Raw genomic sequence first — 26,983 nt, 5'->3', positions numbered from 1 at the left:
TAACTTGATAGAATGCAGGCTCTGAGGTCAGACCACCAAGGTTCAAATCCTGGCTTTGGCTACTTATTAGCTGGGTGACCTTGAGCAAGAAAATCTCTCTGTGCCTCAGTTTCCTCAATATAAAGTAAGGGTGATTCTACAGATTAAACATGCCTAATTTAAAAATCCCAATTAGATAGATACATAGATACATAGATATGTGTGAATGATGTATATGTAAAACTATATATGTGTATGTACACATGTATATGTATATATCCATACATGTGTGTATATAAGCTATACATATATATTTAAAGATTTATTCGTGTGCATGCATATGAACACTTGTAAGTTTATGTGCACCATATGCATGCAGGAACCTGAGAAGGCCAGAAGAGGGCGCTGCATCCCCACAACTGGAGTTCCAAGAGCAGTACGCGCTCTTAATGGCTGAGCTGTCCCTCCAGCATCCTACTTCCATTTCCAAAATTATTTCAAGTGAAAAAATTCCATACACTGAACTGTGGTTCCATGCAGAAAGGGGTAAACATCATATAAAATTACCTTCAGACTATGGGTGTAAGACACACAGGAAACAAATACCAGTTTTGTGTGTAGAACTCATGTCCCATCTAAAGATGCCTTAAAGATTATGTGTACGTTAAGTATTCCAGCTGTGGGCTGCTGGGGACAGAGACTAAGTCACTTCCCTTCCAAGTCAGTCCTGGGGGCTGAGGTGGCTGCATAGCCCAACACTCCATCACCATATATTCTGGGGATGATTATAGCAGAGCCTGATTCATTATGGTAACTTCCTTTACTACTCATTAATGCACAGAGAGCGCATTTATAGACGTTAACATGATTGATTCTCAAACAACCTCCTGCAGTAGGTGACATAAACTGAATAACCAATGTCCAAAGTGCTTACAACCAGAAGTCCCTTCAACACTTCCAGTTGGGAGGGGGAGGCTGGAATATTCTCTTAACATTTATTTTTATTGTATGGGTATGGGTGTTTTGGATGCATCTGCAGACATCTGTCTGTGCACTACTTGTGTGCAGTACCCATGGAGCCCAGAAGAGGGCGCTGTAAGTGGAACTGGAGTTGTAGATGGTTATGAATGGCCACACAGGGGCTGACGTACCTGACTGACTGCTGATGGGTTGTCTCTCAGAATGGGGTCCTGCAATAAAGTCTGAGCAAAGATGTCGGCTCCTTCGCCTCCCAGGCCACTGGCAAAGGCCATTATGGTTGGGAGGACACTTTCAGACAGATGCAGCCATTTCACCAGGCCCGTCACAAATTCTGTGCAGAAGGAGCTAGAAAGAGATATAGTTAGATCCAGACCTTCTGGGGAACGTGGCCTGGAAATGCCAATGGTGGATGGATGGGGTCACATATGTCAACCTGTGACTAGAGTCCAGGAAATACAGAGGTGGCCCAAACAGAATCCTAGGTGACACAGCTCCTACCTTCAGTCCCCATCAAGACTTTTTACCAAGAACCACAGAGGAGAAGGTAGCCAGCAGCTGCTGCCTATGTGACCTGGAGCCATGCTGGGGACCAGGGAACAGAGATGTGTGAGGACAGAGGGAGGGGCTTAAGCAGCCCCAGTTCCACCTGCAGAGTTGGGCAGCAACCCTGGGGAGTCGAGAAGCGCCTGGATGTCACCAAGGGCTCATTTCTGGTATGGTGTCCACTGTAAAGGTGGGATCCTAACTTCAGCAGGTGTGCTGCCAAGGGGACAATGGGGCCACTGTGGAGAGGCAGGAGCCCTGTGATCTGAGAGGGAAGTGCACTGTATCTTGGGGACCGTGGCAGAGTCAATGCTGGCTTTTGATGTAGGCTGCCCTTGGGCACAGGGCTGAGTTTTTGGCGAGGGTTGATGGGGCATGGGGAACGGGAGAATTCATTAGGAAGCAGAGAAACGGAAAAGGTTGAAGCCTACTGGTTCCAGCCGGCTCCCCACAGGGAAACTGGCTAGACCAGGTTGGACTCCTGGCGATATTTAGAGCTTCCTCGTGGTGAAAGAACCTGAGGAGCCCAGACCCTTACACAGCACAGCCCACCCATCCCATCCCATTCCTTACAGCTTCTGAGGAGCAGAGAGGCCCGTAAGACCAGGGTATTGCATGGTGGGGTGGGAGCTATGGTCTAGATCTGGGCGATGCTGTCACCAGAAGCTAGTCTGAAGTAGAGATCATTGGGACTTCCCTGGGAACCAGAACTTACAGATGGGAAGGAGGGAACAGAGCCGGGCAGAGGGTGGAGGGCAGCTGAGCTGTTTGTCAACATCCTGAGGGACACCTAAGCTGACACTGCCATTGACCCTGGGGGAAAGTTCTGAAAATGAGGTGCCCCGGTGGCTTCAAGTGGTGACTCTATGCCAGCTATCTTGGGGAGTCAGGTGACATCTTGGGAATGTGGTCCTGTGTAGCTGGGGCGAGCCACAAAGGTTATAGACAGCGCAGGGCTGAGCTGACAGCCCCTCCTTCATCCCTATAAGGAGAACAGAGTGCCACAGCAACTTGGGAAAGTAGTTTGTCCTCATTGTCTGTGCCTCTGTAAAATGGGTTTAAGAGAGCAGCTTTATAAGGCAGAACACAGCATGCTGACAGTGCTCGGTGCTAGTTGATGTGGTAACTATTGACAGGTAACTGAGGGAGACAATGGAGGAAAGGGTGAGAGTCTGGCCACGGTGACAACTGTCCTGGGGAATCTTCGAAGTTCCCAATTCACCTCTCTTATTTTCTAAGGCTATAAAATGTAGGTGACATCGGGACCCACCCCAAGAGTTATATAAAAAGATAAAATGACAGGAGCAGTGTATGGCATCTGCAGGCCTGCAGTAAATGTTATCTCCTGAGATGGCCTGTGATAGATAGATAGATATTCACTTCCCAGTGGGTCATCCCGGGGACTGAGCCAAGGTTGCAGGTGGGTGTGGACGGGGATGGTTTCAGGAATGATTAAGAGGGTGAACAGACAGCAATCAGTGAGTACACAGGGATGGCTCAGGGCCAACAGAGTAGTCTAGCCTGCCGGATGTTGGGGAAGTCTTAGACCTAAAGAACTAGCTTGTCCTATGAGCACAGGGTTAAAGAGCACAGCCACCAGCACTGCCACCTGCTGTGTGGTCCTGGGATCGGTTACTCCACCTCTCTGTGTCTGATTTTGAATATGTGACATAGTTGTGATAGTGATGAAACCTACTTCTTAGGGTTGTTGGAAAGATTAACAATGTTACTATCTGTCCTGGGCAAAGGATGGCTCATGGGAGGCACTATCTACTGACATATTTCCCTAATGGTTGCTCTCTGTTCACTTCGATGGCTGTGAGGAAACACCCTGACAAAAAGCAGCCTAGGGAAAGAAGGTTTCATTGGCTTACAATTCACCAGGTTACAGCTCATCAGCTCAGGGAGGTCAAGACAGGAACTTACACCACCAGATCTACACTCTTAGTCAGAGGTGGAACAAGTCCACAGATCCTTGCTTGTTTCCTTGTTCTCAGCTATATAATGGAGCTCTCTTTGCTATCCAGGATCTCCTGTTGAGGGAATGGTGCTGCCCACAGTGGGCTGGGTCTTCCTATATCAACCATGGAGTCAGTCCTCCACAGATATGCCCACAAGTCAATGTGATCTAGATAGTTCCTCATTGAGACTCTTCTTAGGTGGCTCTAGGTTGTGTCAAGTTGACAGTTTAAACAGCACAAAAGGATCTAGTGAAAATCTGTGCATGTGGGTGTGTGCAAGGCCTCAGCTTCCATCTCTAGCACCGTCAAAAATGAAATAAGTCAACAACAGCAAAGGCAGTGATGCTCATACAGCTAAGTCCACCTGTGTGAGGTCTTTCTATACACAGATTGTTGAATTCTTACTACAGTCCCATGAGGTCAGGGAGGTCTTAGATCAACCCCTGCTCCCTGGATATGACAACCTACATTCATACATGTTAAGTTGTACCTCTAGACTCACACATTTGTCTTGCACCCCCAGGTGCCATGCTTACCCATTGTGGAGCCATTTCCTCTCTAGCAACTGTGCCACCCAGGGTCATCATGTGCTTGTCACCCACTAAGATCATCCTTATAAGCAGGATACCCTGATTATCCTTATAAGTAGGACACCCTGGTTTCTGGGGTTCAAGCTCTCCAGCATCCCAAAGGAGAACGGGTCAAGGCTTCCTTGGAATCTTGGCTTCCTCATGCTTCCTCCAAAGTTCCTCCCCTCAAGGATCACAAAAGATAGCCTTCAGGAACCTGGCCCCTAGCTTGCTTTTATGAATAAAGTTTTATTGACACATAGCCATGCTCTTGTTGTAGCCACCGTGGGGCTACAACAGAGAAGTTAAGTAACTGACACAGACCACAGCCTGAAAATCAAAAATACCTGAGCCTTGACAGAAGGAGTTTGTGCTGAACTTTGTCTACCCAACCAGTTTTGACTTTTTTTTTTTTTTGAGACAAGGGGTCTCAGAATATAGTCTAAGTTGGTCTTGAACTTGTGATTTTCCTGCCTCAGCCTCCTGAGAGCTGACATTAAAAATTGTTAAGTGTGCAGCAGATAGAGGTCTGGGCCTAGAGCTACTGCATCTGGCACTACATTGCTTCGTTGGTTTTATTTTTATCTGTCTTTCTTTTATTCATTCATTTCTTTCTTTTTGCCATGCTGGGACTGAGCCTCCTGGCACCCTACTGCAGCACGTCATCCCATGGCCCCAGCTCGACATTTGAATAAATCAAATCCATTGTGAGGAGCAGCCTCCAGGATGCTCACAGGACAGATGAGAAATAAATAGTCCAGACACTAGCTTTGATGTCCCATGAGGACAAAAATGGCCACCAACTGTTCTGCAAAGATAATGGAAACCAACAGCAGTCTATCTGGGAGTTAAAAAGACAGAGGTTTTTTTTGTTTTGTTTGTTTTGTTTTTTTAAATGTGTTCTGCCTTAAAATTCAGATGGGTAGTGACTGGCACACAGCACAGGAAACTGAGGTGAGGAACCAGGGAGCCCGAGGAGAATACCGCAGGACATGGGACAGAAATCACATCCCTGGTATCCTCCTAGCAGTGTCAGAACAGCGGTCGGGCTCATCAGGTCCTTCTCAGGATGCACTCAGCTTATGAGGTGGTAGTGGGGTACCCAGCTTATCTGTTTAGGGGAGCTTTCAGAAAGATGGTGACTTCCCAGGCTAGGTACAAGTTAGGGACAGAGAAAGTGTTGCACTGACCTCTCTGGGAGATGGATAGGGGCTTGCCTGGTGAGGTGGTTTGAATGAGATGTCCCTTGGGCATCTATCTGAATACTTGGTCCCCGGTTGGTGGCGTCTGGGGAAGGATTAGGGGGCATGGCCTTGATGGAGGAGGTGTGCTGTTGGGGGTGGACGGTGAGGTCTCAGAGCCTCCTGACAGCCCCTGTGTGCTCTCTGCCTCCTGAACGCAGCTCTGAGATGTGGGCTCCCAGCTGTTCTTGCCATCCTGTCTCTGCGTTGCAATTGAGAATGCTAACCCTCTGAGACTGAAACTATAATTAAACACTTTCTTTTATAAGCTGCCTTGGTCATGTTATCACAGCAACAGGGAAGTGACTGAGACACCTGGGGACAGACTATCCAAGATGTTTCTCACTGCTAGATGGAGGCCAATGGTAGAGTTTGTAAACACCCATTACCAGGTATTGAGCACCTACTGTGTGCTGGGCATTGTGCTGTTTATCCTAGAGATGCAGAGCCAGACTGCTGGTCCTCGCGCAGCTTAAGTCAACCTCTCAAAGTCACAGGAGACTGGAAAGTATCAGAGTCAGGATGTGACGAGAGCTGAGCGTGAAGTCATGGAAGGCTCCGTTGCTCCCAGAGCCAAGAGTTGCTGCCATTTTCTCAGGGACTTCATTGAAAGCCAGGGCTCACTGAACTTTGGGAAGGTCCTGGAATTCAAAGGTGGTATCTGCCTTCCGAGGAGCTCAGGTGCAGGGGTGGCAGGTCTGGGAAGCATTCTACTGGGGACTGGGGAAAGTAGCCATGTGGCCTATGAAGATCAGTGGGGAAGATGCCCAATTGCCCCATGGGGTGAGGGCAGGTTGGGGAAGCCCTTTCAGAGGCAACCTCAGCCTGGCAGGTGGTACATTCAAGAGTCACGTAGTGTTTGGGGAAATGGCACACTGTTACTGCTTTCTCTGCAACATCTCTCCCCTCTGGGCTCTCTTTCCTTCCTCAGACTTTAGGGTTCCTAAGTTACTGTTCTGTCTCATCCTCACAGCAAGAAGGTTCCCATATTCACACCACTCTACTGACAAAGATGGACCCTGCTGTGCTCTCCCCCCATGACACGTTTTTTTTTGAGTACCCCATCCCTGCCCCACCCCGATCCTTGCGGACTGAAGCCCAGGCTCCTAACCACCTAACTAAACTGTCGCCAATGTGTGATTTAAGCCCGCACCTGGTAAATAGCATCAGTGACAGACATTAAATACATACAGGCACTTAACATTCCTTTGTCCCCACGATGTCCCACACCTCTGCTCGCCACTGTCACATCTTTTGTGGGGGGTGGGGGGAAGGGATGTCTCCCGGAATGAAGCATTCAGAGAGATCACACTTTTTCATTTCATCAATATGGCTGACACTATGCACAGTACATGGTAAGTGCCCAATAAACACATGTTTTATGAATGAATAGATTTCTTGTCCTCTATGGACAGTGACCTACTGGAGAGGGGCATGGGGTCTGTTTCATTTGTCACATACACAATGCCTTCCTTGAACTGAAATCACACCTGGCATCCGGTAGGAGCGCAGAAGATGCTTGAGAAAAGCATACATGAGAGATAACGGAACAAGGGGCACTTCATCCTCCTATGAGGCTGAGATTCAAGAGGCAAGGATGGGTCCCAGGCTTGGGGTTATCTGTGGGTCTGTGGAGCTGACTGGTTGTTGGGAGTCACCTCCCTGAAAGGGGCCTGGCCTTCCCCCTTTGAGAGACAGAAAAGCTCACCTTTGTTCAGGTTCTGGAAACAGCTGTGACAACGAGAAGCCACACAGGGCGGCATAGGCGAAGCGATTGGCCTCCGAGAGCTCCCGGCCCAGGGGCTGCTGGGAATCGTCTTCTGCAGCTGGCTCTGGTGCCACAGGCTGCCTTGGGTGTGGCCTGTTCCATGTGGCCATTCCCAGCCCCTGCAAGAGAGATGCTAGTGAGAGGCTTCCAGGGGACGGTGGAGGTTCCTAGAAGACACAGAAGTCATCTCTTATAAACTAACTGTAGAGGCTGTGCCTGTAATCCCAGCACTAGGACAGCTGAGGGAGGAAGCTCCCAGCCAGCAAAGACTAACACATGAGTGTCACTAAAATGAGGATTTCCTATTCATACCTTGTTTTGAGACGGTCTCATGTAGCCCAGGCTGACCTCAAAGCTGCTACATAGCTGAAGGTGACCTTGAATTCATGCGTTCTATCTCTGCGTCCAATGCTGGGATTACAAGCCAGGCCACTATGGTCAGCTCTATTCACACACAGACTAGGGGTGGGGGAGCGCACGTCTTTAATACCAGTGTTTGGGAGACGGCAGGCAGATCTCTGTGAGTTCAAGGCCAGCCTGAGCAGTGTAGGGGCAAAGATAGGTAGGTACCTGGAGGTCATTGGCCAGTCATCCTAACTCTAAGCTGCTGAGGTCCAGGTTCACTGAGAGAGACATTGTCTCAAAGAACAAGGTTGAGAGGGATTAAGGAAAATACCTGAGGTCCACACATAAGCATTTACATGTACAGTCACAAGAATACATTGTGTGTGTGTGTGTGTGTGTGTGTGTGTGTGTGTGTGTGTGTGTGTGTGTGTGCACATACCTACCACATACACACAGAATAGCTGGTTGTGTACTGGGATGAATATATATATACACACAGAGTCATTATCCTCCAACCGTGTACAGAGTAACAACTACACACATAGGCTATTTAGAGGAGACTCAAAGTCCCCCTTAGATGTGCTATGTAGCTTACGTGTGACTACTATGCTGTTTTAGACAAGGGCACTTGAGCATTGTCACACTTGAGTGTCTAGGGAGTAGTTCTAGCACCAGTCCCCACGTGGACACCAAGGTGTCACCATGGTCCCCAAATGGAAAGAGACCAAATGACCACCCACAGCAGAGGGTGTAGACTAAGTTCCATGACCATCGACTGACCACTACACAGCAATGAAAAAGAATGAGCCCTGGAGAGAACCATAATAACAGACACAGGCCACAAACTACACAGAACCAGCCGAGAGTCATACACAGGGTCCTGTGCATACACAGGAGGCCATGCATACACTGGGTCCCATGCATACACAGGAGTCCCTGCATACACAGGAGGCCATGCATACACAGGAGGCCATGCATACACAGGAGGCCATGCATACAATGGGTCCTGTGTATACACAAGAGCCCATGCAAACACAGGAGTTCATGCATGCACTGGGTCCTGTGCATACACAGGAGTCCCTGCATATATAGGAGGCCATGCATACACAGGAGGCCATGCATACACTGGGTCCCATGCATACACAGGAGGCCATGCATACACAGGAGGCCATGCATACAATGGGTCCTATGTATACACAGGAGTCCCTGCATACACTGGGTCCCATGCATACACAGGAGGCCATGCATACACAGGAGGCCATGCATACAATGGGTCCTGTGTATACACAAGAGCCCATGCAAACACAGGAGTTCATGCATGCACTGGGTCCTGTGCATACACAGGAGTCCCTGCATATATAGGAGGCCATGCATACACAGGAGGCCATGCATACACTGGGTCCCATGCATAGGACATAGGCACATAGGCAAAACAGTAAACAGCAGAAGAAGGAAGAAGAAAAGGGCAGAAGGAGAAACCGTGTCTCCAAAGGACTGCAAAGGCTTCTGGATGATGGAAATGTTCCCTATCTTGACCTGGGTGGTGGTTACATGTGTGTGAATATGATCAACAATCACGGGGTGTATACCTCAGATCTGTGCACCTGGTGTGTACCACACATGCATGAGTGAAGGCAGGATGGTGGAGACAGAAGTTCTCCCTGGTTCTTTGGGGAGAGGGGAGGCATAGAAAAGCAGGGGAAAGAAACAAGGCAAGCCAAGCCCAGCCAGGCATCTAAGCAAGGAGCAGAAGAAGGGATTCAGGGAATGATGTGCCCCAGACGTCTGTGTCTGGGATAAGAACATAGGCTCAGACCCTGATGGACGTCCAGCCCCCTCCACCTGATAAAAAGGAGACCGGTGGCTGGGTGTGGTGGTACACACCTTTAATCCCAGCACTCAGGAGGCAGAGGCGGTTGGATCTCTGCGAATTCCAGGCCAGCCTGGTCTATAGGGAGAGTTCCAGGCCAGCCAACAGAGAAATCATGTCTCAAGAAACAAACAAAAAACAAAGAAGGCGGAGGAGGAGGAAGAGGAGGAAGAGGAGGAAGAAGAGGAAGGAAGGAAGAAAAGGAAGGAAGGAAGGAAGGAAGGAAGGAAGGAAGGAAGGAAGGAAGGAAGGAAACCCAGATAGTTCAGCCTTGCCATACTTTGATGTTCGTCACTGACAAATGACTATGCAGCTGCCCAGGAAAGCCACTCCACAGTCACCAACAGAGCCCATGTGTGATCCAAGCTGGACTTGGGGCTCACGCTATATATGGCTTGTTAAAGGAATGAATGCTGATAATCATGATGGCATGTGCCTCTCTAGTCACAGCACTTGGGAGGCAGAGGGAGGCAGATCTCATGGGTTTAAGGCCAGCCTGGTCTAGGCTAGCTGGAGCTATACAATGAGACTCTGACTCAAAACAACACAAAAAGAATGCTTAGGGCACTCAGCAAAGAACTGTTTCGCTGGTGCTCAGTACAGAGTATGGGTATAATAAACAAGAAAATCTAATACTGGGCTGGGAATATAGCTGAGCGCCCGCCCTGCATGCACCTGACCCTGGATCCATCCCCAAGACTACACAAACCAGGTGTGGGGGGATGCACCTGAAACCATAGCCCTCAGGAGGAAGAGGCAGGAGAAGCCCAAGTTTAAAGTCACTTCAGGCGAGATAGCTGAAAGCCATCTTGGGATACACAGACCTTGTCTTGAAAAACTGTCTGTCCCTGGGTGCCAGGACTATAATTCTGTCTCCAGGTTACAAGAAGGGCTAGAATACACAGTTTGCACATCTGCAATCAGCCTCAGAGGGGAGCCACTGGGCCTGGGTCACACAGCCAACAATGGCAGACTGAGAGAACCCAGGCTAAGCTCTGGGCCATTGACTGTTTTAAATAATGGCCACGAGTCTAAGAACTTCTGAGTCTAACAGCTAATCCCACAGTCCTTAGCCCCTAAGTTTGTTTATATATATATATATATATATATATATATATATATATATATATATATATATATATGTATGTATTTTTTTTTACAAACTATCTCTCATATGTCCACAACCAATGTTTGCAAATTATTAAAAGCAACCAACTTTTTAAAATGGATATACTTAAATATCAACTTTATTTAGGGTAAATTGGATACTGATTAGTCTCTGGTCTTTGTAATGTTTCTATTTTTAAACAGTGAATCATGGTTGGCAAGGCACTTTGTAATCTATTTTATTCTCACAAGTACCGCATACAGTTAAGTAGGGAGTGAGGCAGGAGGATTCCTTCTTAGAGCTGAGGCGTGGGCACAGGGAGGCCAAGGTCCTTCCCCAATGTCACAAGATAAATGAGCGAATAGGCCTGACTTGGACTTTTGATTTTAAACCTCTTCTTCTCTCCTCTCCTCTACCATTATGAATCCACCTTCCCTTGTTTCAGATGGAGAAACTGAAGCCCAGAGAGGTGAAGACCTCAACCGAAGTCACCCAGTAAGACTGGCCTCCAGTGGCTGCTCCAGGACCCTGGGCTGGAGACTGCAAGCAGGTCGGCCTGGTCCTGAGGATCCGCTGTCAGCATGGGGGTGGGGTAAGAGGTCCACACAGTCAGCAGGGTCAGCAGTCTCTACTGTGTGCCATTTGCAGGCAGTGATAATTACACCTACTATCCAGGGCTAGCCCAAGATGGCACTGTACTAAGCTGGTATCTGGGGAGCCTATTAAGTTCTCTGTTTGAAGAAAAGGCAAGCCTGGGAGCAGACAAGCATGTGCCTGCTGGCTCCTAACCGCTGGGGAGGAGTGCGCTAGGCACAGGGAAAGCCGAGCTCAGGCTGAACACACTGGCTCAATCGCCGCAGTGCCCTGCTGTGCAAAGCATTCTCTACATACTGGACTCCTGACCTTTGCATCAGGACCAGGACCCAACCTGTCACTCTCCTGTTTAAAAGCTTCCCAACAATGGCTGCCATTAGTGGTTCTCAACCTTCCCAATGCTGAGACCCTTTAATACAATTCTTCATGTTATGGTGACAACCCCCCCCCAACCATAAAATTATTTCGTTGCTACTTCATAGCTGTACTTGTGCTACTGTTATGAATCATAATGTAAATTATTTGATATATGCCTCCAGGGGGTCGCGACCCACAGGTTGAGAACCACTGGCTTCCATGCTCTCCCCTACCCACTACCCCCATTGCTTCTGCTGCAGAACCTTATCTTGTGGCCTGGTGCCTGTCTTGTCCCTCACTCCCTCACCATGCTGGCTGCCTCTCTGCTCTCACATTTGCCTGCTGCTCTTCTCTGAGCCTCTGCCCAGGCCCCGCCCCCTGCCTGGAACTCCCTTCCCCTGACATCACATCTGGCTTCAGCCTGAATGTCACCTCCTCTGGGAAGCCTTCAGTGACCACCTGAAAGCATCTTAGCTCCTCTCAGCCAGCACCCCGCTCTACCTTAATAATGCTTACTTATAAATAAAAGAGTGTTGTAGTGGGTTGGCCTGATGTTGTTTGTATTTTGATGTTGATTCTGCTTCCTCTAGAGGGGTTGTCCCCTTGAGCAGTCCATCAGGTACTTAGGTGATGTCCTGTGACCCTTCTCCCCATTTTAACTGGTCAATAAATACCAGAGCCTGTGATTGGACAGTGGAGAGGAAAGGTGGGGCTGGAGGTTCGAGAGTGGGGACCGGTAATGAGAGGGAGGAGACTGAGAGGGAAGGAGAGAGGAAAGAGGAAGAGGAGAAAAGCCACCATGGAATAGAAAAAGAGCAAGCAGGAGAGAGAAGGAGAGTCGCCATGGGCTAAGGACCAAGAGAATATGGCCCAGAGGGCTGCCCGGTTGGGTTAGGAGCAGCCCAGGTGGAACACAGTAAATAGTGATAACTTGGGGTTATCGACATAGATTCTAACAACATGGAGGGTAGGCAGCTGCTCAGCTATTGGGCTGCCTAAGACATAAGGCTGTGTGTCTTTCATCCTGGAACATAAATGATCTAAGGCAGGCAGGACCTCTGTGTCGTTTTTTTGTTTGTTTGTTTGTTTGTTTTAATGTTTTTTACTACAGAGTGTGTTTCTGCAGACTGGCTTACCTGTGTGCACACAAGGAATGTAAGTCTCAGGGCAGGTGGAGTCCTTGCTTACGCCCCGAGCTTCCACTGGCTTAGACTACGGCATGCATCAAACACTGAAGAATGAAGGGGCTTTCATTCTGCGGGGATACAGACAACATACAGACACTCAGTGACACAACTGTCAAGTAACTTGGTCAAGGTCAGGGCCGTGAGAAGGGGAGGGGGCTGGCGGGATGGTTGACTCGGATCAGTGAACACTTGGGGCTCTTGTCTAGGACGCAAATTCCATCCTCAGCACCTGTAACTCCAGCCCAGGATATCTAGCGCCCTCTTGTGGCCTTTGTGGGCACCTGCACACACGGTACATATACATACATTTCATGTACATGTATAAAATAAAAAAAAAAATTAAATCTTAAAAAAGAAATGAATGGGGAGGAATCAAGACTCATACTCAGAGCTACACCCATTAATGCTGCACTAAAGTTGGAAAACATTTGAAAAGGATAGGTGGGGAACAGTGCAATCCCACAAGGCGTGGGTGGTTAGGAGGGGAAGGGATACAGGAGACCTGTGTGGATGGATGGGGGGAGGGGATGGATGTGGGGAGGGCTTCTCCCACAAAGGAGAGAGAGAGAGAGAGAGAGAGAGAGAGAGAGAGAGAGAGAGAGAGAGAGAGGGAGAGAGAGAGGGAGAGAGAGAAATAGACAAGAAAGTATACGGCAACTAGAGGGCTGGATAAACACTGTACAGGGAAACATGAGAGATGGAAGGTTACTAAAACAAAACTGGAGTTAAAAAAAAGAGAGAGAGAGAAGGATCAGGATGGGACCTGAAGAACCAACCTGAGCGAGTAACATAGGGGTGGGTGGGTTGGAGGGGTGTGTCCTGGGCAGAGGATACAGAGGGGTAGGTGGGCTGGAAGGGGTATGTTCTTGGCAGAGGGGACAGTATGTGGCAGACCCTAAGGCAGAAGAAAGACTAGGGTTTTGAAAACTCAAGGAGATGTCCAGGGTAGCCAAAGTTCTGTTAATGGCTGGGCATGGAGGATGGCTCAATTGATGAGACTCTGGGTGGGCGTTGTCATGGTGACTGGGCCCAGAGGTCCAGGGAAGGCTTTTCTCATGTTCAAAGGCAGTGGCTACCCCGGATGAGGAGATATGGGACCTCCCCGTGTTAGTTCTGTAGCTTGCTTTATAGTGGACATGATTTTGAAATAACAGTCAAAAGAATTCCATTAGGAGGATGTAGAGACACATAAAGGTCTTTTCTTAGGTCTCAAGTCAGCCATAAGTATCCATCCCACCACAAACTAACCAGCTAGTGATTTAAGACGCTTGTATTGGTGCTTGCTGGCTAGCAGACACCAGGCTGTCTGGTGGGGACGTAGAGGTGACCATGCCATGACAGAGAGAGACAATGGCTCCCCTCATGGGGACTGTAGATAGAGACAGACAGACAATGCCAAGGATTTGCAGCAAAGGAAACCCCAGTGGTCCTTACCCAATTCTGGAGAACCAACGTGGGCGTCCCTCTCTGTGAGTCCAAGGACAGGCTGTAAAGCTTCAGAGAGTTCTTCAAGGAAATATGCAAATTGCTCTACAGACTAAACCAGAAAAACCAGCCATGGGTCCAGAGGGTGTGGAACCTGGAGCAGGGGAAGAAGGGGCAGTCAGCCTGAGCTATGCCCCTTCACTCACTCAGGAGCCTGTCCCAGCAGAGCAGCAGCCAGCCCCCACTTAGTGGTCACCGAGTGCCAGGCAGAGCTCAGTCCAGCTCACAGGTGTCCTTGTGCTTTGGGCTGTGATGATACCTGGGCCCTGGGCTAGCCTTGGCTCCACAGGCAGGAGTTCTCTCTCTGTATTGCACTCAGTTTGCTGGATCTGGCAGAGCCACTACTCAGAAAATACTTACGGGTGAACCAGTTAAGGAGCTAGGTCTAGACGGGAAACTTCTCACATCCCAACGGGGCACCAGATGGAAAGGGAAGGTGGGTCTAAGTGTATGACATCACTACTCAGGGATGTCCCAACCCAGGCTGCCCCCAAACTTCAAACAATTTGAACTCCAGTTTCTGTCCATTTGTTAGCAACATTGGTTCACACGTGCGAGGCAAGAACTCCTTACACACTTATGTCACACACATACCATCACCACCACCACCACCACCCACACACACCACACACACACACACACACACACACACACACACACACACACACACTCTCACACACAAGGCAGAGTCCACTAAATTGCTTACTCTGCCCTCAAACTTGAGGTCTTTTTTTAAAAGATAGAAGCTGACTGGCTTGGAATTCACTACATAGACCAGGCTGGACCCAAATTCACAGCAATCCACCTGCCTCTGCCTCCCTGGTCTCCTGACTGCTTACGATGCTTGGCCATTAGCCTTTGCACCTCTGTGGAAATCAGCTGTCTGTATGTCTAGGTGTCTTGTGGCCCTGCTTTATCTGATGCTCTGTTTGTCTGTCTTTTGTGTCTTAATGTAGTGTTAGAAGTCTTGACAGCAGGCAGTGTGAACTTTGTCTTTGTGGTTTTTTTTTTCTTTTTCCCTTACTTAAAAATTATTGTGTGCTATGGTACTAGCATCTCCAAAATGCCAGGATCTTGTTCTTCAACTGGGCTATACTTTCACCAGTAGCCTCTCCTGGGCTCTTCTGGTGTCAAAGCCTTAATCCTCTCCATGACCCCTTCAGCCCCGGGCCTTCAAGGGCTGCTGAGGCTGCACCTGCACCAGTGGCCTTTCCAGAGCAGAGCCTCAGCTGCTCGCCATGACCCCTTTGTGCCTTTAAAACCAGTATCACCTGGGAGACATTTACACATGGCCAAGTCCAGCTGCAGCATGAGGTGTGACCTTGGCCACCTCTGGTGCATCTGTGCTGAGTCTCAGGAAACACTTCCCAGAAGATGTCACCTCACTGCTGTTGGTTTCTTCTTAATCACTGCCAATTTCCCAGCTTCAGCTGACCAGCATCAATTGTCCCAGCAAAGCAAAGGTTTCACTTTAGTGGTTACTCACAGTCAATTCTTCAGCCCCAGATGACCAGAACCACAGGTTTTTACTTCAAAATACGTAATGGTCTTGATCAAGTCTTTAAGGGACTCTCATACTTCCGCCTGTAACTTCAGACGCCAGGCTGTACATCTCCCAATACACTTATCTTCCAAGATCCTGGAGAACAGCTCACTTAGATAAGGATGCTTGATGGCTTTTCTAGCCCAAAGGTCCCAAAGTGCTGCCACAATCCTCCCCAAAACACGGTCAGATCTGTCACAGCGACGTCCGACTCTTGGTACTAATCTTTGTCTTAAGTCAGTGTTTCTATTGCTGTGGTGTATGTAACACCATGACCAAAAGCAGCTTGGAGAAGGAAGGGTTAATTTCACTCATCATTCCATATCACAGTTCATCAAGGAAAGCGGGTAGGGCAGAGACTCGAGCAGGGTAGGAACCTGGAGGCAGGAGCTGATGCAGAGGCCATGGAGGGATGCTGCTTGCTGGCTTGCTCCCCATGGCTTGCTCAGCCTGCTTTTACATACATCCCAGGACCACCAGCCCAGGGATGGCACCACTCACAATGGGCTGGGCCCTCCCACATCCATCACTAATTAAGAAAATGCCCTACAGGCTTGCCTACAGCCTGATCTTACGGAGGCATTTTCTCAATTCCTCTCAGATGACTTCAACTTATGCCAAGCCGACATAAAACTAGCCAGCACACACACCCAACCAGGAAGATTACTTTTGCTTCTTTAAAAGCTAACCGAAATTTTAAATACTTCATTGCTGCGCAAGAGTTCCTAAAAGTGAGAGAATTTGAATTGAAATGAAACCTGTGGGGAAACCATGCAGAGAGAAAAATCTTGACAAGGAAGACATTTTCCAAAATCACCTCTGCAAGGTGAACTGTCAGAGATGAGAGTTAACTTAACCTGTTTTCTGTCATAAAATCCCTTTGAACTCTCCAGAAGGTGCTGCGTGTGTCTGTCTCCACTTGGGCGGGGAACTCCTGGGACACGTGACCACGTGGCACGTGACCATGGCCCACTCCGGGCGGAGAGAAGCTGGACTCAGGGTGATTTTAGTATTTTCCTTTTCTGTTTGTGTCTCGTGAATTATCAGTATGAGTAAATACCAATTTTAAGATCAGAAAAATAGACATTTAAAGTTTACAATATTGCTGCAGTTTATAAAACACCCCTCGAAGTTCCCGGCAGAGAGGGCTTGGAGTTCAGCCTGTTACAATGTGTGGGGGTGGGGTGATGGCTCCACCTTTGAGAGGTGGAGCCCAGTGGGAGGAAGTGATGATGTCATTGGGGTCTATTGGGTCTGCCACTTCTGATCTCTCTGCTTCTTGGCTACTGTGGCCACAGGTTCCAGGCAGCAGGGCCAAGTGATCCTGACTGGAACTTGAATCTTTGAGCAAAATGACCCCTTTTCCCTCATTAGATTATCGTGACTAGCAGACGGGAGGATGGAGCTGGCTTGTGCTGGTCCAGATGTGCTGGCCTGTGAACATCAGCTCTCATTGCTACTGTGTTCAGTGCTGCTGTCAGCCTGGGACTGGCGGTGGGGATATTTACACCACAGAAAATGGCAAATGTGCATATTGCAATTTTCCCCCTAGAGAGGTGGCTAACCAGCATATTACCATATATGTATATGTACATGTATACACACACATACATACACACACACGCACACACATATATGTGTGTGTATATATATATACATATATGTATGTATATATATGTATATGTATATGTATATGTATATATATATAATTTGAGTTACTTCTTAAAGTACTTTTATTTTTTATGTGTGTGGGACATGTCTGCATATGTGACAGAGGTGCAGGTGCCTGAGAAATCCAGAGACACCAGACCCCCGAGAGCTGGATTTACAGACAGCTGTAAGCCACCTGATGTGGATGCCGGGAGCCAAGCTTGGGTCCTCTGGAAGAGCGGCCAGTGCTCTTAGCTGCCAAGGCGTCTCTCCAGCCCTCTAGTTATGTATTACAAAATGTTTACAGAGTAAAAAGATCTGAACGGACTTCACTGAAATGTTGATGAGCCTTGTCTCTTGGCTAAGGAACTAGAGGTTACTGGCTTTTAATTTTCTAGCATATTGTAATGAGCTCATTGATTATTATAATGGAAAGAGACCAATCAATTTAAAAATCACACTCTGTGTGTGTGTGTTTGTGCGCGTGCGTGTGTGTGTGTAAGCCAGAGGACAACTGGTGGGTAATGTTTCTCTCCTACTATGGAAGATCCCCAGAATCAAACTCAGGACCTCAGGCTTAGCAGTAGGCACTTGTACCTGCTGATCCATCTCCCTGGGCCAGAAAAAGACAAATTCAAATAACAGTCCTGTTACTTTCTCCTTGGAAGGGAGTATTTGGGCTTAGAACTCTGGCTCCATGTGGTCCAACCAACTAAAGCCCGGGTCACCGAAATGATCCACTGTTTGACCAACAGGTCCTGTCAGTCATAAAGTGGATAGGCCAGTTACACAGAGAGAGGGGATCTTTAGCCATCCACAGTGTACGGGTGAAGGAGCCTGTGGATCCAGCTTGGGGTTATGTGATCATGAAGCTGTCCCCCTCCCTTCCATCTAAGGAGGACGGTGGCACCTGTGGGGTAGGGGAGGTGGCACCACCGGAGCTGTGTACTCTGGTCCCCCAGGTCTCTCCACCCCTTGCTGTGGATCAAAATCAACCCCCACCCCAAAGTTAAACTGAGGTTCTAAAGTGCGTGTGAGGACACATTGATGCCAGGAAGCCTTGGATTCCTGTGGCAAGGAAAACTTGCTGTTGGTGCCAGCACCTCTGTGTTCTGCGTTTCCCAGCAGCCCCAGGGGCAGGAGGTCATGATGGAGGGAGTAGCCACTGTTTCCTAGAGCCTCCTGGTGATCCTGTCCTTTTCTAGGTACTGCAAAGACATCCAGGGACTCCAAACAAGGTCCATGTTTGATCTAGACGAATGCCATCTGCCAGGGTAACAATTTTTACAACCTGAGAGCCACCACACCCACAGAGAGGCTGTGTGTCCAAACTCGTGACAGACAGGGATGGTTCTGGAAAGACCTCACTCTGATCCTCAGTGATTGTGACTTGAAGCCAACCAAGCACATTAGCTATCACTAAGGAGAATGCTGCTCAAGTGGCTTTTTGTCACTCGTGGGACTGAGAGCCAGGCATTCTACAAATAGCAGCCCTGGGCCTTGAGAGCTCCGAGTGGGCGTTTGTTGACTGGCACCAAACACAAGGCAGTGGGATTTCTCCTAAGAAGAAAAAAAAAATCCCAAAGCCAGCATGGAAAAGGACATTAAGCATGATCAATAGCATGTTTTAAGTCATGAGAACACTGCATGGCCCAGGCCTGGATCAGACTCTGCACGGCCCAGACCTGGATAAGGCCCCGTACAAGAAGGAACTTTGTTTTTCTAGCTTCAGCTCTCTCGATCCCCTGAAGCAGTCTGTGAAAATCAATGTTCAACATAATAAGAATGTGTGTGTCTGTCTGTGGATCTGTGTGTGCATGTGTGTGTGTGTCTGTGTGTTTCTGTGCACAGAAGGAGGTGTTTCTCAACTTATTCTGATCATGAGTAAATTTTTAGATGGTTCTCTCAGGTAATCAACAGAGAGATGGTTACAGCATCTAGGGAGGGCTGGGAACTTGGAGTGCAGGACCAAGAATAAACATTTATCCCAAAAGTCCCTCCCAACACTGAACTGCAGTGGGTTCTTCAAACCTTTAAGAGTATGACTGAGGGGCTGGAGAGATGGTTCAGTGGTTAAGAGCACTGACTGCTCTTCCATAAGGACCCAAGTTCAAATCCCAGCACCCACATGGCAGCTTATAGTTGTAATACCAAGATCTGACACCCTCTCGTGGGCATACATGCAGGCAAAATGCCAATGCAAACAAAATAAAAATAAATAAATTTGAAAAAGATGCTTCAATTATTAGAGTATAGTTGAAAGCTCTCTCTGTGTGTGTGTGTGTGCATGTGTGTGTGTCTCTCTGTCTGTCTGTCTGTCTGTCTGTCTAGGTCTCACACACACACATACAGACATAGAGACAGACAGACAATCATTAGATGCTTCTGGAAGCAAGGATGCTAGCTTCCCCTGCTTGCCCCACCCATCACATAATATTCACTCACTGCCCCTGCCTCAAAGTCTAACTGAAAGCTAGAGATGAACGAGAAATGTTAGATCTCCATAGCAACGCTTCCACCACAGAAGAACCCAGAGAGCCTGGGACAACCTCCTTAAACACCAGAAGGAGAAGATGCTGAGCCCGGAAGGAGAGGTACCACCCTCCACCCCTCCAGCCAGCAGTCTGGGGGGTGGACAGAAGGGAGGATGGGTGCGGGACCTGCTCTGTGTGGTCTATGTCCACGTTTGCCACTGCTCTCTTCCCTCCTGCTGAGGCCCTGCCACAAGCCACCCACATTTCCACAGGGGTCACAGAGGAGGCTCTTCACCAGCCCCTTGTGAATTTCTGCCATTCATCAGACACCATGAAGACAGCACCATTTCAAGGCAGTCACTCTGTACCCCTCTACTCCGTTCCCAAGTCCCCCAGGCACTGTGGGAGCATGGCCTTTGTGCTCTCTGTCCCTCCGATGGGATGTTACCCCCCCCCAAATAACCATGGCGGTAGGGGTTGGGATGGAGTGGGGGTGACAACTAACTCCCTATTTAAGTCACTCTGCCTCCAGCCCTAACTTATGCAGTCCTCACATGCAAGAGGGGCTCTTTCTACATAACAAACCATGTTGCTAACAACATCTTCTGAGGTTCGCTGGGGCAGACTGCCACAACCCTCAACCCCACCCCCATTCTGCTTCACAGCAGCCTTGGGAGGAAGGCACTGTCCTGGTCCCCACTTGACCTGAGGAAGCCAACACTTACCAAAAGTGAAGGTCACATCACTGGCATGCTGTAGTCCTACCCTAGGCCAGTGTGACTTCAGATTCCAAGCTCAGTGACAGGGTGGTTTGTCTAGCACATGCACGGGCTCCCGGCACTGAAAAAATTTAAAAAAGTAAATAAAATGGAACCCCGAGTACATTTTCTTCTGATGTTTTACTAAGTGGACTCAGCTGTCACGAGCCTTCCTCCGTTTGTAGAGCTAATGCAGGGCCTTTGCCTCTGAAGCCATAGTCTGAGTTCTATCCCTTCCAATGTAATAACCTTGTGTGTCTGCCTCCTTGACCAGGAGCAAGAGAGAGAGAGAGAGAGAGAGAGAGAGAGAGAGAGAGAGAGAGAGAGAGAGAGAGTAGCTGAAGTCCAGAGCACTAGTGTGTCCCTGTCGCTCCACCCCAGGTCCCCACGTCCTCACGAGAGCTCTAGGTTCACACTAGTACTATCACCCCAGTCCTAGCTAACTCTTCTGTCTTGATGTGTCTGCTCCAGATGATGTCTGACGAGAAAGTGGCATTCTGGTCATGTTGTTTGAGGTACCCTGTGATAGCATCTGGCAGAGATGCAGCTGAGCAAATGGATGGATGGATGGATGGATGGATGGATGGATGGATGGATGATGGATGGATGATAATGGATGGATGGATGGATGGATGGATGGATGGATGGATGGATGGATGGATGGATGGATAGATGGATGGATAGATGGATGGATGGATGATGGATACCTCTCTCTACAATTGAGAAATGATTCCAGTATATCTTTGTGAAGGGCAATGGGTTTTATATACAACAGAGACCCCCAGTTTTCCCAAGAGGTTCTTTCTGCAGGTAGCTTTCATTACTGAAATTACATCTAGCGAGCAGCCTCTGATTCTATTCTAGAAGTCTCGGGCAGGCACACGTGGGCTGGCAATCTGAGATCGTTTCCAGTTGGGCTTAACCTCTGACACAGGTCCCATGACTCGTGTGGCTGGGACATTTGGAATGCAGAGCTGGGCTGGGCTAAAAAAAATCTGATGAGTGAGATATTTATCAGGAAGAGGGGTAGGGAGGAGGTGAGGCAGAGAACTGTTGACCAAGCACTCTGCGGTGCTCGGTAGGCTACAGCAGACATGGGTGAAGGACCTTAGAGTCCACAACCCAGAATTTTGCTCTTGACCCAAACAGGAAGCCAAGCCAGGTTTTAGGCAGAGAATAGAACCCTGGCATAGATCCAGCTGTCAGCACAGAAGGTCAAATGGAAAAGACTCAATTCTGCCTTCCATAACACATTCTCTGGCTGTCTACTCCTCTGTACCAGGAGTCTACGCTGAAATGCAGTATTTCAGAGCCCAGGATCTCTGCTGGGAGAGTGTTTGACCAGCATGCATGAAGCTCTGTGTCCCCACCCGCACCCCCCTTTTCCATCTGTCTTATCCCAGGAGGTGGAGGCTGAAGGATCAGAAAACCTAGGTGGTCATCATTGGCTACATAGTGAGTTCAAGGCCAGCCTGGGCTACATGAGTCTGAAAAACCACTGAAGGAGTACAAGAGGACTATCAACAATCTAATGTACAGACCACCTTCAGGTCCCACATCCACCAAGCCCAGGCTTGGGTTGGGTCTGGCCTTCCCAGTCCAAGTTCAGGCTGAGAAGCAGCAAGCTAAACCAGTCAGTTGTGTCCCTAGCCACGCTAGAGCCTGGGCCTACAAAGGCTCCAAGAGTTCTGTCACCCTGAAATGTTCCTTCAGTCCCGTGTCAAGCTTGCAGACTGGTGTTTTGTAAAAGAAGTCAAGGTGTTCCCGAGAGGTCACAGCTTGCTGGGGGCCTTTCAGGAAGCTGAGGAATACACCCTGACTGTCTGAGCCTGTGAGAGTCTGGAGGAAAACAAACAGGAAATGCTGGGTGTGAGGTGGGTGTTATGTTTCCAGCCCTGGAGGGAGCCTCAGCCTCCTCACCTGGAAGTCGGCCACCCCAGCTCTGTGTGTGGCTAAGGTTTCTCTACTGAGGAGAACAGGCTGTCAAGTCACTAGACCTGTGAGGAAATGCATCTCTGAGGCAGGCAATGGTTGTGCACTTGAAAGGCAGAGGCAAGTGGATCTCTGAGGCCAGCCTGGTCTACAGAGTGAGTTCTAGGACAGCCAGGGCTACACAGAGAAACCCTGTCTCAGAAAAGAAAGAAAGAAAGAAAGAAAGAAAGAAAGAAAGAAAGAAAAGAAAGAAAGAAAGAAAGAAAGAAAGAAAGAAAGAAAGAAAGAAAGAAAGAAAGAAAGAAAAGGCAGGCATCTCTGCTCGTTTGAGGCATAGCTCAGTGGTTTTTGTAAAAAAAAAAAAAAAAGCCTGAGTTTTGTCTTCAGCATCCCAAGCAAATAAATTTTTATTTATTTATTTTTAATTTTATGTATTTTGGTGATTTGACTACATGTATATTTGTGGGGGGGGATGTGGGGGGGGGATGTCAGATCCCCTGGGGCAGGTATCACAGCCAGTTGTGAGCTGCCATGTGGGGGAATTGAACCCAGGTCCTCTAGAAGAACAGCCAGTGTTCTTAACCGCTGAGCCATCTCTCCAGCCCCGTGTTTTGTTTTCAAAACAGGGTTTCTTTGAGCCCCATCTGTCCTGGAACTCACTCTAGACCAGGCTAGCCTCAAACTCACAGAGATCTGCCTGCCTCTGCCTCCCAAGTGCTGGGATTAAAGGTGTATATATCTCTATCTCTATCTATCTATCTATCTATCTATCTATCTATCTATCTATCTATCTATCTATCTATCTATCTATCTATCTAATTTAAAGACAGTTTCTCTACATAGCCCTCATTGTCCCCTGGAACTCACTATGTAGACCAAGTCAGTCTCGAACTCACAGTTTGAGATTAAATCCCAAGCACCAGGATTAAAGGTCTATGCCACCATCGCCATGCCTGGCTTTAATTTACTTTTGATTTGGGTACTGTGCTTTCCAATTCATGAAGCATCCTGACACGATCTTCAGCACTGGGAAGAATTATAATCCATGATCCTCTTGTGTTATAAGGAAATGAAGGTTCAGGGTGACACCCAAGGTGACACAGAGAGGAAGTGGCAGAGCCAGGCTCAAGTTCCTTGAGGGCATCTTTTAAGTCCAGGGGAGTGGGAAACTGAGGCTGGAAGCAGCATCTTCGGTGATGCCCAGAGGTTCAGGCGGTTTGGTAGGGTTCTAACTAGGAGGATGGGGCCCTGGGTTCCTTCCTGACTTCTCAAACATACTGGGTAATTGGGGATTTTGGTGGCCTTGTCTTTCTGCCTAGCTGATTCACCCTGAGGAGTCTTCACTACTGTGTCTTCAGAGCCTACACGATGACACATAGTAGGTGCTCAATAAATATACCCCGTGAGTGGCGTCCTGGGAAGCCCTACAGGGGTGTGTTCCCTCCTACTTGAAGGCAGCAGTGGCCTCAGGATCAAACCTGCAGATTTAGCCAGCCCCAGCTTCTACTCTGGGTCACCCCTGGCAAGGACAAGGACATCATGGAGGCCAGTTTTGAACCTAACACTGGGTCAAACTCTGAAGTCAGCTCACCCTAGTTAACCTCTTTGCTCTGACTGCCTGGTCCTGGCCAAAATCATCCCATTGTTCCCAGACTCAGTTTTCCCGGATGTAAAAACCTGTAATGTGAAATGTCCCCTACTCTGTAAAAACCCGCAGCGGGGCGAGAAGCCACGCCCCCGTCACAGCAGGAAGGGGCCGGGCCTTTCCGGGACTCTAGGGCTTCCCAGGCCTCGGGGAACTGAGTCTGGAGACACAGAGGGTGGGAGTGGGTGCCTGGAGCTCCCAGTACGCAGGGGGCGTCCAGTGACCCTGCGTGACCTTGAGCAAGGTCCTTTCTTCCCTTCAAACCCAGCGACCGGTGCCCTGGGCTGTGCTGGCAGGCGGGGGCCGCTGGCATGCTCGTTGGCATCAGTTTCCCCTCCAGCTACTCAGGAGTCCCGAGAGCACTTCCGGGTTCGGAAGCGCAGTGGAGGCGGCGTGGGGACGATCGGGGCTCCCCGCGGGCTTACCTGGAGGCGGCAGCGACGGATGGGACGACGGCAGAACTTCTGGCAGCCCCGCAGCTCCCGCCCTGGCGCTCCCCGCCTGTTCTCTCCCTGGCCCAGCCGCCCCACACCGGCCCGGGCCGGTCCCGCCTGCGCAGCCCTAGGGCCCGGGCCTTCCGGGCTGGGCCGGGCGCACCGCCACCTAAGCCACCAAAGCCATCGCCCGGGTGCTGGCCTTGGGACGGGACCCGCACTTCTGTGTCTCCCGCTCCCCAGGAAGCGAGAGCGCGGGGCACAGGAGGGGTCTGCAGAGAGTGCTCACCAGGGGCTGGGCTGGCATGAGGGGAGTTCGAGCAGACACTTGAAGGGGAAGCTTCCAAATTTTGCCGCCACACTTGAAAAGAGCCTGTCCCAGAAGGTGCCTCCCCCTCCTGTGCACACTGCTCGGTGAAATTTGCAACACCCACGCCTTCTGATCGTTCTTTCACTTTCTCTAATGCTCGCCAGTCGTTGCACCCGTGGCTCTTCCGTCCCACGGGCCTCCGTTTTGGGGTTCCATTCCTGTTAGACTAGCCACCCACTCAGCTCTAGTCTTTGAACAAGTATTTGCTGAGCACCTACTACGTGCCAGCAAGGTTATGGATTAGCACACCAGGCCTTCGGGCCCATATTTTAATCGTAGTATTTAACACTGAAGTTGATTGTTTTCCTGTTTGCCAATTTATAATCTGGGTATCCCACACTAGAACTTAAAGACCCCAAGAATGGAAGGGGGGGTTGTCTCCCATGCCTCATCCTCCGCTCTCCTCATTTGGGAGCCGGCTCTTGGTTGCCCAGGCAACCTGTGAAATTTCATCACACCTAATCTACAGGTGAGGAAGTAGGTGGCCATCCTGGTCAGGGCTGGAATCTGAGTCACCATGACCTCTGACGTCGTTGCTCTTTCCCCTGGAGAAGATAGGCTGGAGTTGGAAATGGAAAAAGTTCTCGAGCGGACAGATGAGACGTGCGGCATTCCAGCAGGGAGCCTTATGACTCAGGATCCGACTGGAACGCTAGAGGGCCTCCATCACCTGATCTCTCTATCGGCCAATCAGGACCTAGAAGAGCTAGGAGGTTATTGTAGGTCAAAAAAGGACAGTTGTGGAGGGTTGAAGGATTCTAGCTGAGATTCTGGGCATCACTAAGTTGGGGAAATAACCATACCAAGGTGGCACGCTCCCCCCGCCCCCCGCAAATATCATGGAATTTTAAAAGATCCTATTGTTGTCTATGAGGAATGGAGGATTGGAGTGACCAGAGGCCACCGATTAAGAAGCGGTCCTGAGCTGAAGTAGCCAGCCTCAGCCTGAGCAACTAACTACCTTAGCCTTTCAGATGTGAGACAGCTGCCGTTTTTTTTTTTTTTTTAATTTCAGCATAAGTTGATTTTAGTAAGTTCTTGATATTAAAAAAAAATAAATGTAACTCTGAAAGTTAAAAAAAAACGGTCATTCTCTAATGGAAAACAGAATCACAATGGATAAAGAAAATCAATATGGAAAATAGTTTTAGAAAAGAAGACATACTCAAAACAAAGTGATCGCTTAGGTGGGGTTTGGGGACAGTAAAGACGCAGGGAGAACACTGCGAGTGACTCCTCTGCTTTTAGTCCATAGCCACATATCAATATTGATTTTTTAAAAAAATCTTGTCCAATGTATCAGTGTTAAGATTGGAAAGTAAGGCAAAGGTCACATGGATTTTTGCTGAGGACTCTGCACTATTTCTGAAACTCTCCTGTCCGCTGGTCGCTCTAAAGCCCTTGTCACACACGTTTGCTAAGCAAGTGACAGCTTGCATCCTTACTGTAGTTACAGGTTGCCTCTGAGCTAAGCCCTGCTTTGCCTTTGTTTAAAAGGATCAGCAGGGCCTGATGGTGAAACCACAGCTCCTTGTTGCAGCGTGGTGCCAAGGCTGAGGCAGGGGGATCACAGGCTTGAGGCCTTCTGGGGGCTTTACAATGAGTCAAAGGTCATCCTAGGTAATTTAGTGAGACCATGTCTCAAAAATAAAAAGGCGAGGAAGGCTACAGCTCGGTGGCAGGGCCCTGGCCTGGCAGGTTCCTTCCCTTGACATCCATAATGAAGGAGTGGGCCCTGCGGGCCCTGCTTTTAGAGTCTGAGGGCAGCAAACGGGCCTCTCCACAGAAAGAAGTGAGGATAGTGTTCTCCCTGAGTGATTTAAGGCCTTTTAACATGTGGCTATGTACTAGCTAATAATGAATTTTGTATCACCAGGGTATTTGTCTCAGACTTTTAAAATGTATCATATTACGGGAGGGATGTCAAAGGTTCTCTTGTCTTTATTGGAGGTTGGCCCCAGGATCTGGAATGAGTGTTGAACTTTGGAAGTATAGCCCCGTCCCTCTTTTTAGGTCAGAGGAGGATATCAGGTATCCAGTTCTGTCACTTTCCACTTTTTCCTTCAAGGCAGGGTCTCTCCATGAACCTAGAGCTACCCTCTCATTTCCAAGGGGATGAAAGAAGGTTCAGACCTTCAGTGTGGACCAGAGCCTGGCCCTGCACTCGAGGCCTCTTGCCTGTCCTTTCC

At 49.0% G+C, this 26,983-nt stretch overlaps 1 protein-coding gene across 6 annotated transcripts in view; it reads right to left on the bottom strand.

Annotated features, from left to right (window-relative positions):
* Tmco4 (transmembrane and coiled-coil domains 4) overlaps window positions 1-25,427 on the bottom strand; it is an 86,898-nt gene extending 61,471 nt beyond the window's left edge. The window contains exons 1-7 of one of the 6 annotated variants that reach the window (XM_030253908.1): window positions 24,416-25,426; window positions 20,381-20,495; window positions 13,938-14,082; window positions 12,453-12,571; window positions 6,983-7,161; window positions 5,682-5,915; window positions 1,131-1,305 (exon numbers count right to left, since the gene is read on the bottom strand). In XM_030253908.1, coding sequence (XP_030109768.1) covers window positions 1,131-1,305; window positions 5,682-5,695 — 189 coding nt within the window. In that variant the 5' untranslated portion in view covers window positions 5,696-5,915; window positions 6,983-7,161; window positions 12,453-12,571; ... (1 more) ...; window positions 20,381-20,495; window positions 24,416-25,426. Of the gene's footprint in view, window positions 1-1,130; window positions 1,306-5,681; window positions 5,916-6,982; window positions 7,162-12,452; window positions 12,572-13,937; window positions 14,083-20,380; window positions 20,496-24,415 lie in introns of all 6 variants that reach the window. The other 5 variants (XR_001784218.2, XM_006539280.4, XM_017320451.2 and 2 more) reach the window with 5 other exon arrangements.
* Between the last annotated feature and the right edge of the window lie 1,556 nt (window positions 25,428-26,983).

This window comes from Mus musculus, chromosome 4 (assembly GCF_000001635.26).
Source record: "Mus musculus strain C57BL/6J chromosome 4, GRCm38.p6 C57BL/6J".
In the NCBI taxonomy this organism is placed as follows: domain Eukaryota; kingdom Metazoa; phylum Chordata; class Mammalia; order Rodentia; family Muridae; genus Mus; species Mus musculus.
This window is presented reverse-complemented; position numbering and strand designations above follow the sequence as displayed.